Source organism: Pan troglodytes, chromosome 3 (assembly GCF_028858775.2).
Source record: "Pan troglodytes isolate AG18354 chromosome 3, NHGRI_mPanTro3-v2.0_pri, whole genome shotgun sequence".
NCBI classification, from domain to species: Eukaryota; Metazoa; Chordata; class Mammalia; order Primates; family Hominidae; genus Pan; species Pan troglodytes.
This window is the reverse complement of record NC_072401.2, coordinates 74,218,959-74,234,557: the sequence shown is the minus strand read 5'-3', so window position 1 is coordinate 74,234,557 and position 15,599 is coordinate 74,218,959. Positions and strand designations below refer to the sequence as shown.

The window sequence follows — 15,599 nt, the reverse complement described above, 5'->3', positions numbered from 1 at the left end:
AATACGTGTATATTGTCTGCAAACCTATTTTATTTAGAGATGAAAGCCCTAGCACATTGCAACACAAGCCCACAGTATTGATTATTATCTACAGCAAATGTAATAATATCTCACACGTTGACATGTTTTCATGAACACTTAAAGGTTCCAAAGGCAGCAATGGAGAGTTTAAGCACTACACAAACACCTACATTATTACAAAATATCTTCAATTGGAATTACCTGAGGCTGAGAATCAATGGACAGAAAAGACGAACAAGTATCATCTATCTGTAGAAAACAAAAATGTCAGTTACATCCTGGGAATGGACAGAAAATAACAGAAAGTAGATTTTACAAAGTCACATTACCTATGGAACATTAACCACAGTTCCATGATAGTTTAGGACTCTGGATTTGGAAGACAGGAGCCTCAAAAACTTTATAAGAGAGTCTTGGAAATGAGACTTCCCTCAAGATGTCCCCCTAACCACAGGGTATACGTCTCTAGTGACTGCTGACAGGGACCATCCTAGGGCATGAAGATGCCTCACATTAATATATTGAGGAAAAGACTTTTCACGTATTATTTAGCCTGAGAAATGTGAGAGCTGGCTAAAGAATGACCTTGAAATTAAGGCAGACCTTTGGTTATCATATGGTTCTTTATGACACATGAACCTAATGTCACCTAAATTAACATAATAACAGCATGATAAACAGCATACCAGAAAAATTGTTCATACAACATAGGCAATCCACTGGATCTCTCCCATGGAACCAGTATTGGAAGAGAGTTCTATTTTATAATGAGGGTTTATTGAGCTACAGTTGGCAACTAACTATTTTCAGTCCTTATCCTAAAAAGAAAACTTGAGACTTTAAACGGTAGAATGAGAGATTTATATTAATCATAAAAAACCTATGCTGAGAAGTTAAGCACTAAGCTGGATGTCTGGCATTGTTTATGACATTTATTTCTTTGATGGCCTTTTAAAATGGAACTGGAAAAAAATTGTACTGATTCTTGTCTCTCTGGAATGATAGAGGTTGAGTCCTATTTATGGTATTCCATCTCAGAGGCCAATTTCAGTACCAGAATTCTTTTTCTCATACCAGGGGGCGGATTATTATACTCTACTGTCATAAATTCTCAAGCTCCTCATTGCTTCCAAGTTGAACATGTCCTAAAATATATTATTTCCTAACTTAGAGAATAACAAAGGTATAAGATATTATAGAAAAAGCATAAGCTTATGTCTCCTTCCTTTTTATCCTCACAGAACTTTTATCCTCCTTTTATCCTCATCTTCCCTTTATGTCCCAAATATTTGGGGAATTGTTTGTTCCACTCATCCTTTGCACCCACCCACCTGGTCCCTCTTCCTTGCCATACAAACCTGAAATCATGGACACACACACACACACACAAACACACACACACTGAGGGTAGGGGCTGTGTTATCGCTAAATTGCCCAGAATAAGTGTTCAACAAAAATCCTTTAATTAAGTTGTATTAAACTTGTGGGGGGAAAAAAGTGAATTGAGAGGGGAAAGTCAAAAAGATAACCATTTTAAAGCTCTGACTTTTGAGCAATGCTTACTACATCACCTCCAAATGTCACCTTCTGTGGTTCAGTAGGGTAGGAGAAAGTAGTTCCTACTCTTTTATGGTGTGCAGGTATCTGAAGACATTACCCACTCCAGGGGAACACTGTCCACCCACAGACCAACCAGGCTGCCCATCTATGTGAGGTGGTCCATGTTCAAGAACAGAGAACCCTTGAATCTCAGGACATCAATGTCATTTGAATAAAAACATCGGACTTTTAAAAACCCAGTTAGTCAAATTAGGAGATAACTGCAAAGTTTTTCAGTCTTTGTTCTCATTTCTTTGAAGGACACAGGAACGCTGCTTGCCCACTTTCCATTTGAGTAAGCATTTGTTCACTGTACTCAGCATATGGCTCTAATGGTTTTGAATGCCACTGACTGCTTTTGAGAACTCTGTAGAGACCGTTGGTAAATCTCATTGAAAATGTTTAGGTCTCTACATATGGTTAGAAAGAATGTGTTTCTAGTGCCTGGGTAGCTCTGTAATTATTATTATTTATTTATTTTTATTTTACTTTAAGTTCTGGGAAACATGTGCAGAACGTGCAGGTTTGTTACATAGGTATACACATGCCATGGTGGTTTGTTGCACCCATCAACTCGTCATCTAGGTTTTAAGCCCCGCATGCATTAGGTATTTGTCTTAATGCTCTCCCTCCCCTTGCCCCCCAACACCCCCGACAGGCTCCGGTGTGTGATGTTCCCCTCCCTGTGTCCACTTGTTCTCATTGTTCAACTCCCACTTACGAGTGAGAAAATGTGTTTGGTTTTCTGTTCCTGTGTTGGTTTGCTGTAGCTCTGTAATTTTTAAATCTTCAAGCAGAAAAATTAACTATGTGTTCCTAGCATCTTAACTTTCTTTCTTTCTTGTCTTTCTTTCTTCTCCTTCTTTTCTCTCTCCTCTCTTTCTTCTTTCTTCTTTCTTTCTTCTCTCTTTCTCATCTTTCTTCTCTCTCTTCCTTTCTTCTCTCTTTCTTCTCTTTCTTTCTTTTTCTTTCTTCTCTTTCTTCTCTCTTTCTTTCTTCTCTTTCTTTCTTCTTTCTTTTTCTTCTCTCTTTCTTTCTTCTCTCTCTTTCTTCTCTTTCTTTCCCTTTCTTTCTTCTCTTCCTTTTCTTCTCTTTCTTTCTTCTCTCTTTTCTCTCTCTTTCTTCTCTCTCTTTCTTTCTTTCTCTCTCTCTCTTTCTCTCTCTCTTTCTTTTTTTTTTTTTTTTGTCTAGCTGTCACCCAGACTGTAGTGCAGTGGTACAATAAGAGCTCACTGCAGCCTTGACTTCTTGGGCTCAAGTGATCCTCCAACCTCAACCTCCTGAGTAGCTGGGACCACAGGCAAGCACCACCATGCCTGGCTTATTTTTTATTATTTATAGAGATGAGGTCTCACTATGTTACCCAGGCTGGTCTTGAACTTCTGAGCTCAAGTGATCCTCCTGTCTCAGCCTGTCAAAGAACTGATATTAGGCCTGAGTCACCTTGCCCAGCTGCATCTTAACTTCTTTAAATACATTTTTTTCTGTAAAAGAATGTATACTTTTTTTTGCAAGTCTGAGTTTTTTCCAGCATTATCATCTAAAGTATTTTTCCAATTATTTTCCATGGAAATATAGAGTATTTCAAGCTAAAATAAATGTGTCTGTACTATACATTAATATCTGTTATCTAAGTCACTCTTCATCTTATTTATATTTCTAGCATGTACCTAGATATTCTATCAAGGCAGAGGCCCTTGTAATACACTTGATGAATTTCTATACTATTGAACACTGTTTTATACTTGGCACTTAGCATCTATCTTATCTTTTCCCTTATGTATTTTGTTGCAGGTGACAAAGGGTACTCTTCTCAGTTCATAGCTCACTATATCATTAGCCTTGCTTTACTTATTTATTCTTTTTATATTTCCATTTCCTACCCCCATTCCACCCTCCTATAGGCAACTCTTCCAGTGTATTTGAGGCATATCCTCTATTTGTATATGTTTTTGTAAAACCCATATTGTTGTTTTGTGTGCATGTATATTTCCTCACTTTTTTCCCACTTAACACTGTCCATTGAGACCTATCCATGTTGCTAGGTGTCTATCTAGTGTGTTGCTTCAAGTGCTGTAGTATATTCTATGATGTGTGCCCACCACATGTTGCCTATCCACTCCCCAGTGACAGACAGCTGGGTTTCCTCCATTTCCCTCCACGACAAGCAAAGCTATAATCAACCTCCTTGAATCTGTCCTCCACTTATGGATCTGTGGGAGAATATCTTTGGGCTATCTACCCAGGAGAGGGAATGCTGGATCGTGGGGATATCTAGGTTGTTTTCCAGATGGCTCTACCAGTTGGCAGTCTGCCCAGCAATGCATGAGAGTTTGTAGACCCCACATCCTTGTTAACATTTGCGATTAACTAGATTTCAATTGTTTTGCTAGTCTAATAGGTAGAAAGTGACACTTTGCTCTTGTCCCAATTTTCATTTCATTGTTACTAATGAACATCTTTATATGTTTTAGATGTTTGTTAACCTTTTGAACTTCCTCTTCTGTAAACTGTTCTTATCCTTTGACTATTTTTATTTTGAAGTCTTATCTTTATCCAATTGATTTGGTGTAGTTTCTTGTATATTCCAGAAAAGCAACCCCTTACCGGTTTTAGACATTGTCAATATCTTCTTTCAAAGGCTGGGCAGGGTGGCTCACACCTGTAATTCTAGCACTTTGGGAAGCCAAGGTGGGCGGATCACTTGAGGTCAAGAGTTTGAGACCAGCCTGGCCAACATGGCAAGACCCTGTCTCCACTTAAAATACAAAAAAATTAGCCGGCCATGGTGGCACGTGCCTGTAGTCCCAGCTACTCAGGAGGCTGAGACACGAGAATCACTTGAACCCGAGGAGGGGGAGGTTGCAGTGAGCTGAGGTCATGCCACTGTACTCCAGCCTGGGCAACAGAGCGAGACCCTGTCTCAAAAACAAAAACAAAACAAACAAACAAAAAACCAACAAAGGCCCTTACCTTTTTCCATGTAGTCCTTTGCTGAAAGAAGTTTTATTTTTAATGTAATTTAATTCATGAATGTTTTTGGCCTTACGATTTATATTTGAAGTTTCTTATGATTTATATTTGAAGTTTCATCAAGAAGTTTTTCCCTGCTCCTAACAAAGATATTGTCCTATATGATTTTCTACTAACTCTATAATTTACCTTTTATATTTCTTTCTTTAGGGGTGAGGTGGCAAAGGCATTCATCCACCAACTCCCTTTGGTCCTCAATTGGGGTCTGCTGTCAGCGGTGCAGTCATTTATTCTCAGGCACTTCTGGCTGGCGCAAGCACAGGCAGCACAGGAAGAGTCATGGATGCTTGCAGTCAGAAACTATAAATTTCCAGTACCCTGGGATGGCAAATGCCAAAGGGATATGACAGGTACTGGTGGTGACTGCTATTCTCTCCAAGCTCTAGTCTCTGTTCCATTGGTTCATTCTGTCTGTTCTTGTGCAATTACCATGCCTTTTTTCTTTTTATTACTGCAGTTTTTATACTATGTCTCAGTATCTGATAAGGCAAGTTCCCACGAGTAGCTGTTCATATTTAAAATGTTTTCAGCTAATTGTAGACCTTTATTTTTCCAAATCAATTTTAGGTTAAATTTTAAAGTTTTTTTTTTTTAAAGTAAATGAAATTGTTTGGGATTGCATTGATTTTATGGGATTTATATTAATTAATGAGGAAAATTGATATTTTTATTATATTAAATTAATTGTTTCATCCAAGAGAGAATGTCTCTCCAAATATATATATCATCATCTATTTTCTTTATTAGAAATTAATTTTCTACTCTATAAATTTAGAGTGTATTTTTGGTTAATTTCTAAATACTTACAGATTTTGTCACCACTGTGTGTACTACAATATCTTAAACTGTACTTCTACGTTACTTGTGCCTCGTGAAAAGAAATGTATATTGGTATTATATCCAAAATCCAAAAATCTCCTGAGCTCTCAAACTAGTTCTAATAGTTCAAGAGCAAGAAGTTTGTTAATGCAATTCATTGTAGTTATAGACTAGAAGAGAAAAAGCATATTGCTTATCTCGATAGTGACACAAATAAAGTATTTAAGTTCACATTTTATTTAGGATTAACAAAACTCTTAGCAAGACAGGAAAATAAGAGAACTTTCTTAACTGGGTAAAGGTTATGTATCAAACTTCTAGAGCAAGTTTATACTTTATGGAAAAGCTTTAGATACATTTACTGTGTAAGATAGTAAGCAGGCCTTGGCCAGTGATACAAGGAAAGAAGAAATTGTTCCTTCAGTGCTTATCATATTACCACTGCACCTTTTTTGGCACAGCATATTTATCTAGGAGTTTATCCATTTCATCTAATTTCAAAATTATTACCAGATAGCCATCCATACTTTCTTTTTAACAGCTTTACTGAGATATAATCCACAAGCCATACAATTCACCCATTTAAAGTGTACAACTCAATGGTTTTTAGTGTATTTACAGAGTTGAGCAACCATCCATCACACAGTCAATTATCCATAAAATTATTTTAAAACTTTTTTTATATCTCTATTTTTCTTGGGTTCTACCCTTTTTTGGTCTATATCTTGTTGTTTTGACTTCCCCTCTGCCTTTTGAAATCAGTACTACCAGCGCTTAACTTACTGAAAGAACAAATATATGGTTTTGTTAAAACTGTTGCTCCGCTCTCCTTTTAAAATTTATTTCTGCCATTATTATTATTATTATTTATTTTTTGAGATGGAGTCTCACTCTGTCACCCAGGCTGGAGTGCAGTGGTGCCATCTCGGCTCACTGCAACCTCCGCTTCCCAGGCTCAAGTGATTCTCTTGCCTCAGCCTCCTGAGTAGCTGGGATTACAGGCACCATGCCCGGATAATTTTTGTGTTATTAGTAGACAAGGTTTTACTATGTTGGCCGGGCTGGTCTCGAGCTCCTGATCTTGTGATCCACCCACCTCGGCCTCACAAAGTGCTGGGATTACAGGTGTGAGCCACCACACCCGGGCTTATTTTTATTATTTACTTCATTCCTGTTTTTTTTTTAATTTTCCCTGTTCTTTTTTCACCTCATTTTTAGCAGAATGCTTAGCTTATTAATGTTTTTAAATTTTCTTCTCCCCAATAAATATATATGAAGCTAAAATTTCTCTCTAGCTACTGTTTTAGCTATAGCTTATACATTTTGAGTTATAATGTTTTTATTTTTTTTCCCTGAAGGTCTATCAGTTGTTAAACAAATTTTGTAATTTTCTTTTTAGCCCAGGGTTATTTACCAAAATACTATATATATCCAAACAGAAGAGATATTTGTTATACTTTGTTATTAATTTCTAATTTTATTGCATTGTAACTGGAAAACATTTGGAAGGCATATTTTTTCTAACTTATGGACTCTTCCTTTCTGTCTAACACATTCTGTTTTTCAGATGCTCCAATTATACACAACGAGAATGTGTATACTATTTAGTGCAGGTTTTAAACAATAGTTCTGTCTTTTTTTTTTTTCCTGAAATGGGGTTTCACTATGTTGTCCAGACTGGTCTTAAATTCCTGGGCTGAAGTGGTCGGGTGCGGTGGCTCCTGCCTGTAATCCCAGCACTTTGGGAGGCTGAGGCGGGTGGATCATGAGGTCAAGAGATGGAGACCATCCTGGCCAACATGGTGAAACCCCGTCTCTACTAAAAATACAAAAATTAGCTGGGCATGATGGTGTGCGCCTGTACTCCCAGCTACTTGGGAGGCTGAGGTGGGAGAATCGCTTGAACCCGGGAGGCGGAGGTTGCAGTGAGCGGAGATCGAGCCACTGCACTCCAGCATGGTAACAGCAAGATCATGTCTCAAAAAAAAAAAAAAAAAAAAAAAAAAAATTCCTGGGCGGAAGTAATCCTCCCATTTCAGCCTCCCAAGTAGTGAAAAATATTTCCAGTAGCTCTAATTTATTAATTGTATGATTATGTCGTTGTTATAGCTACTTATGAGCTATCTGCTTTAACTGTCAGTTTTTGAGACAGGTGTATTAAACTCTCCAACTATAACTGTTGATTTACCTATTTTTTCCCCTGAAGGTCTATCAGTTGTTAAATAAATTTTAAGGTTACATTATTAGTTTATATTAATGATGTCTATATTTTCTTGTTCTGGTTTTCTTTTATTAACATATAAGATCCTTATTTGTCTGTTATGATAGTTCATTTGAATTCTATTTGATGAGATATATTCCCTTTCAGTTTATATTTGCTTGCTATATCATTTTCCATCCTTTTATACTTAGTCTTTTTTTGTTTTCTGTTTTAAGTGTGATACTGATAGAAAATATATTTCTGGATCTATTAAAAAAATCCAATCTTAGAATCTCTGTCTTTTAAGTACATACACATTTACTGTAACTACTCTGTTCTTGTATTACTCTATTATATCCTATTATTAGGATATAATATTATTTCTGCTCTCTTAACTATTTACAAAATTTTTGTTTCTTTTCTTCTCTCCTTCTCTTTTATTTAATAAAAATAGTAATTCTGGGTTTTATTATTAGAGTGTTGGTAAAATCATAGTTCTCCCAAAGCTCAATTATACATTTTAACATGATAATTTCAAAGAAGGGTAAAGTTTCTACAAATTTGTGTGATGATAGTTCCTTACCTCATTCCACAACTGTAGCTGTTGTTCAGGCTGTAATCCTTGAGGTAATATTGGAGCACCTAAAAATAAAGTTGTAGCCACAGATTAATTTTATAGCATTTCTTCTAAAATTAAATATCCATATATAATTCTTTCTCGCACCCTTTCTTCATTTTTCACTGTACATCATCACCCACCTATTTCAATATTTCAGCATTTGACTTAGTACAAGGAGACATAATTACTAAATAAACCTTAATAACATTATAAAGATATTACTCTCAAGAACGAATTACTTATGTCTACAGAGAAATAGAAAAACATCTCATGCTCATGAATTGGAAGAATGAATATTATGAAAATGACCATACTGCCCAAAGCAATCTACAGATTCAATGCAATTCCCATCAAAACACCAACATCATTTTTTACAGAACTAGAAAAAACAATCCTAAAATTCACATAAAACCAAAAAGAGCCCACACAGCCAAAGCAATACTAAGCAAAAAGAATACTTCTGGAGGCATCACATTACTGGACTTCAAATTATACTATAAGCCTATAGTTACCAAAACAGTATGGTACTGGTATAAAAATAGGCATTTAGACTAACGGAAAAGAATAGAGAACAAAGAAAGAAAGCCAAATACTTAAAACCAACTATTCTTCAACAAGTATACAAAAACATAAATTGGAGAAAGGACACCCTATTCAATAAATGGTGCTAGGAAAACTGACAAGCCACATACAGAAGAATGAAAGTGGATCCTTACCTCTCACCTTAAAAATCAACTCAAGACCTATCAAAGACTTAAATATAAGACTTGAGACCATAACAATTCTAGAAGGTCCATTGGAAAAACTCTTTTGGACATTGGATTAGGCAAAGAATTCATGACTAAAACCCCAAAAGCAAATGCAACAAAAACAAAAATAAATAAATGGGACCTAATTAAACTAAAAGGCTTCTGCACAGCAAAAGAAATAATTAGCAGAGTAAACAGACAACCCACAGAGTAGGAGAAAATATTTGCAAACTATGCATCCAACAAAGGACTAGTATCCAGAATCTATGAGGAACTCAAATCAGTGAGAAAAAACAATCCCATCAAAAAGTTGGCAAAGGACATGAATAGACATTTCTCAAAAGAAGATATACAAACAGCCAACAAACATATGAAAAAAATGCTCAGCATCACTAATCATCAGGGAAATGCAAATTAAAACCACAAGATAACACCTTACTCCTGCAAGATCAGCCATAATTAAAAAGTCAAAAAACAATAGATGTTGGCATGGATGTGTAAAAAGGGAAAACTTTTACACTACTGGTGGGAATGTAAACTAGTACAACCACTGTGGAAAACAGTATGGAAATTCCTTAAAGAACCAAAAGTAGATCTACGGTTTAATCCATCAATCCCACTACTGGGTATCCATCCAAAGGAAAAGAAGTCATTATATGAAAAAGACACATGCACACACATGTTTATAGCAGCACAATTTGCAACTGCAAAGATATGGAAACAACCTAAGTGCCTATTGACCAACAAGTGGATAAAGAAAATGTGGTCAATATATACACCGTGGACTATCTCTCAGCCATAAAAAGAAACAAAGTAATGTCTTTTGCAGCAACTTGGATGGAGCCAGAGGCCATTATTTGAAGTGAAGGAATGGGAAACTAAATACCATATGTTATCACTTATAAGTGGGAGCTAAGCTATGAGGACACAAAACATAGAGTGACGTAATGGACTTTGGGGACTCGGAGGTGGAGGCTAGGAGGGGGTTGGGGGATAAAAGACTACATATTGGGTACAGTGTACACCACTCGGATGATGGGTGCCCTAAAAACTCAGAAAATCAGTCTGGTTGATTGCATATCCTGATAGATTTTTTTTCCTAATTCTACCATGTTTTAGGCAACTCTTGCCTTGAATTCATACAAGTTTTTACTATTATTTCATTTAAGTTCTAATAACAACAATAATAATGACAGTAATCAACTACATTTTCTGTGGTACTAAGCATTAGAAATAACTTATAGAGGTCATGCAGTCCATAAAAGAGTTGGTTTATTTCAGAACCTGACAGAATCCCCTTTCATGGGACAACTATTCAAAGTGGGTAAACAATCTTACACACTTCTCAATTATATATTTCTCACCCTACCACAAACATATATCCCAAAGTCACAGTTATCTGGTAGATCCTACCCTGAGCTCATTGTTTTCAGGAAGGGATAAAGCTGTGCTTCTCAAATTTCCATATAAAACACCTGGTGACCTCACTAAATGAGATTCTGTTTGACACAGCATTCCTGTTTAAATAATGCTAATTTTTATTCTTATACTTTTGACCATCCCCGACCCCCAGTAAAAGTGGAAGTTTCCACCTCAGCTTCACTGTGTTCAGACACACCGCCTCATCAGAACCATGGAGAGTTTGCTTCTTTCCATTTCCCAAGCTTGCATGGGCCACTTAGGCCACTATGCCTAACTTAGCCCCAGGCACTTCCATAAAATAGAAAAAGGGTATTTTGTGGCCCTTCTAAAAAACACGTAAACACAGTTTCACTGTAAAAAAAAAAAAAAAAAAAAAAAAAGGAGAGGAAACAAAATTTAAAAAAAATTCTATAATTTATAGAAAACGACTAATATCCTGGCTGGGCGCAGTGGCTCACACCTGTAATCCCAGCACTTTGGGAGGCCAAGGCGGGCGTATCACCAGGTCAGGAGATTGAGACCATCCTGGCTAACATGGTGAAACCTCGTCTCTACTAAAAATACAAAAAAATTAGCCGGGCATGGTGGTGGGCACCTGTAGTCCCAGCTATTCGGGAGGCTGAGGCAGGAGAATGGCATGAACCCGGGAGGCGGAGCTTGCAGTGAGCCCAGATGGCACCACTGCACTCCGGCCTGGGCAACAGATCGAGATTCTGTCTCCAACAAAAAAGAAAAAAAAAAAAGAAAGCGACTAATATCCTATGACTGAACCCAAACGCAAGGAGGAGTTATTCTTTTTTTTGTCTGTGTTAATTAGAGTCAATGTGATTTTCATTCTGGATATGGACTTCATACTGTCAAACAGCAATACTGTAACTAGATCACTTTCCATGTTTTCAGAGACAGTGCCTGTATCATAAAAACTGTACTGTTTTTGATAAGTTTCACTGAGAAACTTCAAGATATTTATACTTCATTACCATCTACTAAAGTGAAATCTTCATTCTTACACAGTATACGCTGCTGGAAATAATAACTTGTATATCCGTAAGTACACTATGTATAAGAAAGACAGACCTGATTATTCTAAAAGTAGCACCAATTTTCTTTTCTCATTGTGAGTATGTACTTCACTGTTGGATTGGGAAGTGAGAAATCGTTACTGCCAAGTGAACGTTAAGAATTATTCTATGAGCAAGAGGCCTGGGCAGGAAAAGACACTCCTTAACTTAGTCTTGACCATTTGATAACTTATTGTCACAGGCAAAATCAAGTAACAGTTTGTTGCAGATATTCAAAATGTGTTCCTCTTATAGGAAGTTTCCTTCTTTATTTTACTAGTGTTCTCTGAATAGTAAATTGTTCCCACCCACTGAATCTGTGGCTGACCCTTTATCTTCGCATGGCCATTGTATGCTCTAATTGTTTTTTTGTTTGTTTGTTTGTTTTTTGCCAAGGATGCTGCATTTAGTGACACTTTTATTTTCCTCTGGCTTCGGTGCCATCTTTAGGGACTCAGGACTGGGGCAGATCACATGGCTATTCACCCTCTGCCCTTCCTACCACATTTTTAAAGAGATAAAATTAGTTTTTTTAGTATTCAGAGCAGGTCTGAAGGGTAATGAAGACACAAAAGGGCAATCTAGGGGCCTCTGGGTAGTAAAAGAAGTATCTCATTCTTTTACTTGAAAAATATTGGGGATATTTATGAGACGATTGGTATGTCAGCAGATATGCTCTTTTGGAAATAAAAACCAAGACTCATCTCTTTTAGGAACCAGCTGCTGCCTTCTACAGTTACTGTTCAATCAACAGCAGTCTGAAATTCTCCAACCCACCCCAAGGCAGTTATCTCTGATGCAAATTTCACCGCATGCAAAATTCACTGCAAGCATATAGCATGCAAATGCATAGAAAGCCATTTTCTTTACATAGCAAAGTCAGTTTTCAAACTATGCTTATCAGCATCCTTAAGAAGGCAGATAAAGATTACCATCCTAAGTTACCAATAATATATTTAAAATCCTAAAAGATGAACATTTACCTTGGGGGAAAGTCATGTTGTATCACTACTGCCTATGTGGAGAAGGTTTGGGTCTGCTAGCTTCTGACTGCCTGGATTTCAAAGCCAAGTTATCTTGCTTTTCAAGTAGCGGAGTCTCTCTTTCTGTCTCTCTCTCTCTCACACACACACACCCCTCCAATGCCTCAGGAAAGGACAAAATCAAAACAATGAGAGGAGAATAATAAAAATACATAGATTAGGAAAAGAATAATGGTCTCTATTTCCCTATCTCTAATTGAGGGCTGGACTACAGGCTCTGCAGTTGTGATTTTAAGTACCCAACGTTCTGAACAATGACACAACAGTCTGCCACTTTTACCTCACTGACAGGAGAGCAGAGGGAAGCTAAGAGAACCTTCTGCCAAGCTAGAAAATGTATAGCCAGGCAGTGGTTGGCAATGGAGGGACCCCTGACTTGGGGATGAATGACGGTCCCCATAAGGCACCTGCAAACGTAAGCTGTAACCCTTAGAGAACCCAGAAAATGATATCTCCACTGGAACGTTTGCGTTCTGCTCGGCTATGTCTCCAAAGCCTCAGATCTCCTTCCCTGACCTTGCGTTTCCTATTTCTTCCCTCTAAGCCAAGCTCAGCAAGTCCCTGTTGTTATCAAATCACATCTGCCATCACTTGCTGTAGCTGTCGCACTGCCTGAAAGCCTGGCTTGCACACTTGCCTCTCCGACTTTGTGTGATGAGAAGTTCTCTATTCCTTTTCCTGATCTAGTGCCTGAAAACCGATAAGGCACAAAGCCCACTCCTTCCCTTCTAAGCGGTTAGCGTGGGGCCCGTTGTACCGCTCAGGTTTATCTCAGCATAACACTAGCTCACTCACCAAAGAGGCTGAGCACTCGCCAAGTTTACCTTGCCTCAGCTGATGAAGTATCAAACTCACTCTTGTTTTGCTTCAACCATCAATCTCTCCAATAATTGCAATCAAAGGGAAAACATTTTAATGTTCACTATTTTAGTACCCGTTTCCACGGGCCGGGGGGTCTGGAAATCCCGAGGATGAGGGAACCCTACCAGTCTCCATCTATCGCAGCCGGCCCCGCGCAGGGTCTCCGCTGGGCATCAACGAGCAGCGCCTGGGTATTTCGGCCCTGACCGGGCCCCTTGCTCCTACGTCGCTAGTTGCCCTGGGGCGGCGACCTGTGCCTGGGAGGCGGGAAACCCCGCGGCACCAGAGAAGCCAAGTGAAGTCCCAGAAGCCAAGTAAAGGTGAGAGAAAGAGGGTGGAAGAGAGCGGTGAGTGGAGCCAGAGAGAGGCGCGCATGGCGTGGAAGCGGCCTGGTGCGGGGCCGTCTTACCTCGGCAGGCGCCCGCGCACCAGGCGAGCAGCAGCAGCAGCAGCAGGAGCGGGGACGCCGCGGCCACCTGTCCGGCGGGCGACCTGGGGCGGCAGCTCTCTGTTCGCAGCATCTCGGCGGCTGCGGGAGGCTCGGTGCTAGGGACGCTGCGCTGCGCCACGCGTAGCTGGTGCTCCACCTGGTGCCCTGGCTGTGCCTCGGGGCCCGGACACAGAACTGAGCGCCCGGCGAGCCGCCAACTTTTAAATCTCGCGCACAAGTGGGCTGGGCTGCGCGGTCCCCGCCGCGCGTCACCTCGCCGCCTGCCGCCCCCGGCCTACCTCGCCTCACCCCGCCCCGCTGCCTGCCCGCGCCCCACCCTGCAGCGGGACCCGAGCCCCCTAGCCCCCTAGCCTGAGTTTCTGACCCAAGTACCACGCATTTTCGCTCTGGGATAAAGAGAATGGAATTTAGATAATGCACCATTCCCACCTTTGGAAGGACTGGACTGGGAACAGGGTGTGGATGGCAAACCAGGCCGTCTGAGTTTTTAAACTTGGTAGTGGCGACGCTCTCTGCTGTCCTGGGTCTACGTGGGACGCCCTTTCTCCTTCACCTCTTCCAGAGCTCCGGCAGTCACTAGTACGCACCTCTGTGGAAGCACCTCTGTTTTGTTCCCCGGTTTATCCCCAGTTCCAAGCGCAATGCCTGGTGCATATCAGGGCAGTGTTGGTTCAACTGTGATGTTGATGTTGATGCTATCGACCCTCCCCCAAATTCCTGCAAAATCACAGACCCCTTAGGGAAATGCAGTTGCCTGTTAATAAAGGATAAAGAAGAAAGGACTGCTGGGGCTTGACCACACACACACTTCTAACTGGTCTGGAGCGCTGGTTATCCTACGGATTTCCAAGCCTAAGGAAACTCCTTTTTCTATGCATTTCTGCTGCTATTGCATCCTGATTTCTACCGTAACCTGACTCCCTCTTTCCATCTCTATACTTTCCTTTATTTCCTTGATTGGAAACGTTCAGGAAGCAGCCTCTTCCAGGACACCAGCTAATACATCCTAATTTCCTTCTATAGAAAAAGGGAAAACTGGTGTTTATTATTATTATTATTTCAAGTTACGGGGTACATGCGCAGGATGTGCAGGTTTGTTCCATAGCTAAACGTGTTCCATGGTGGTTTGCTGCACCTATCAACCCGTCAGCTAGGAATTAAGCCCAGCATGCATTAGCTATTTTTCCTGATGCTCCTCCTGCCCCCGCACCGCCCCTCCCCGCCCCCTCGCCCCCGCGCCATAGGCCCCAGTGTGTGAAAACCGGTGAAAACCGGTCTTATTTGACCTCCCTTTGAAAGGTGAGGAATGCTGAGGAAAGGGCAGGAAGTACATTAACATTTTTGAAGGGGCATTTTTGCGTCAGGCATTTTCTCATGCTATTTTATTTAATATTCATGGCATCTCTGGGATGTAAAAGTACTGAAATTCTCATTATGATGCCAGGAGAGATTAAACAATCTGCTCAAGGCTGTCAGCATGTAAGGAAGCCACTGGCTATTCTACTCCACCAAGATACTTCTCCCTCAATCAAGAGTTTTAATGTATCAGGCACATACAGTTCAACCTACTATAAACAAGACCGGAGCTTTGGGGATACAAGATTTAGTGACAGTTACAATTTGGTAAAGGACCCTAAACTTACTCAAATAGCTGAATTACAAGGCAGATTGGGATAGTGCTCTGTCAGAAATACGAAGAGAGGCAGGAGAAAACCTGACAG

At 39.7% G+C, this 15,599-nt stretch overlaps 1 protein-coding gene across 3 annotated transcripts in view; it reads right to left on the bottom strand.

Moving 5' to 3' along the window:
- NMU (neuromedin U) overlaps positions 1-14,111 on the bottom strand; it is a 37,518-nt gene extending 23,407 nt beyond the window's left edge. The window contains exons 1-3 of one of the 3 annotated variants that reach the window (XM_001142975.8): positions 13,837-14,111; positions 8,256-8,314; positions 223-270 (exon numbers count right to left, since the gene is read on the bottom strand). In XM_001142975.8, coding sequence (XP_001142975.1) covers positions 223-270; positions 8,256-8,314; positions 13,837-13,948 — 219 coding nt within the window. In that variant the 5' untranslated portion in view covers positions 13,949-14,111. Of the gene's footprint in view, positions 1-222; positions 271-8,255; positions 8,315-13,552; positions 13,607-13,836 lie in introns of those variants that run through there. The other 2 variants (XM_009447875.4, XM_063809616.1) reach the window with 2 other exon arrangements.
- Positions 14,112-15,599: the final 1,488 nt, after the last annotated feature.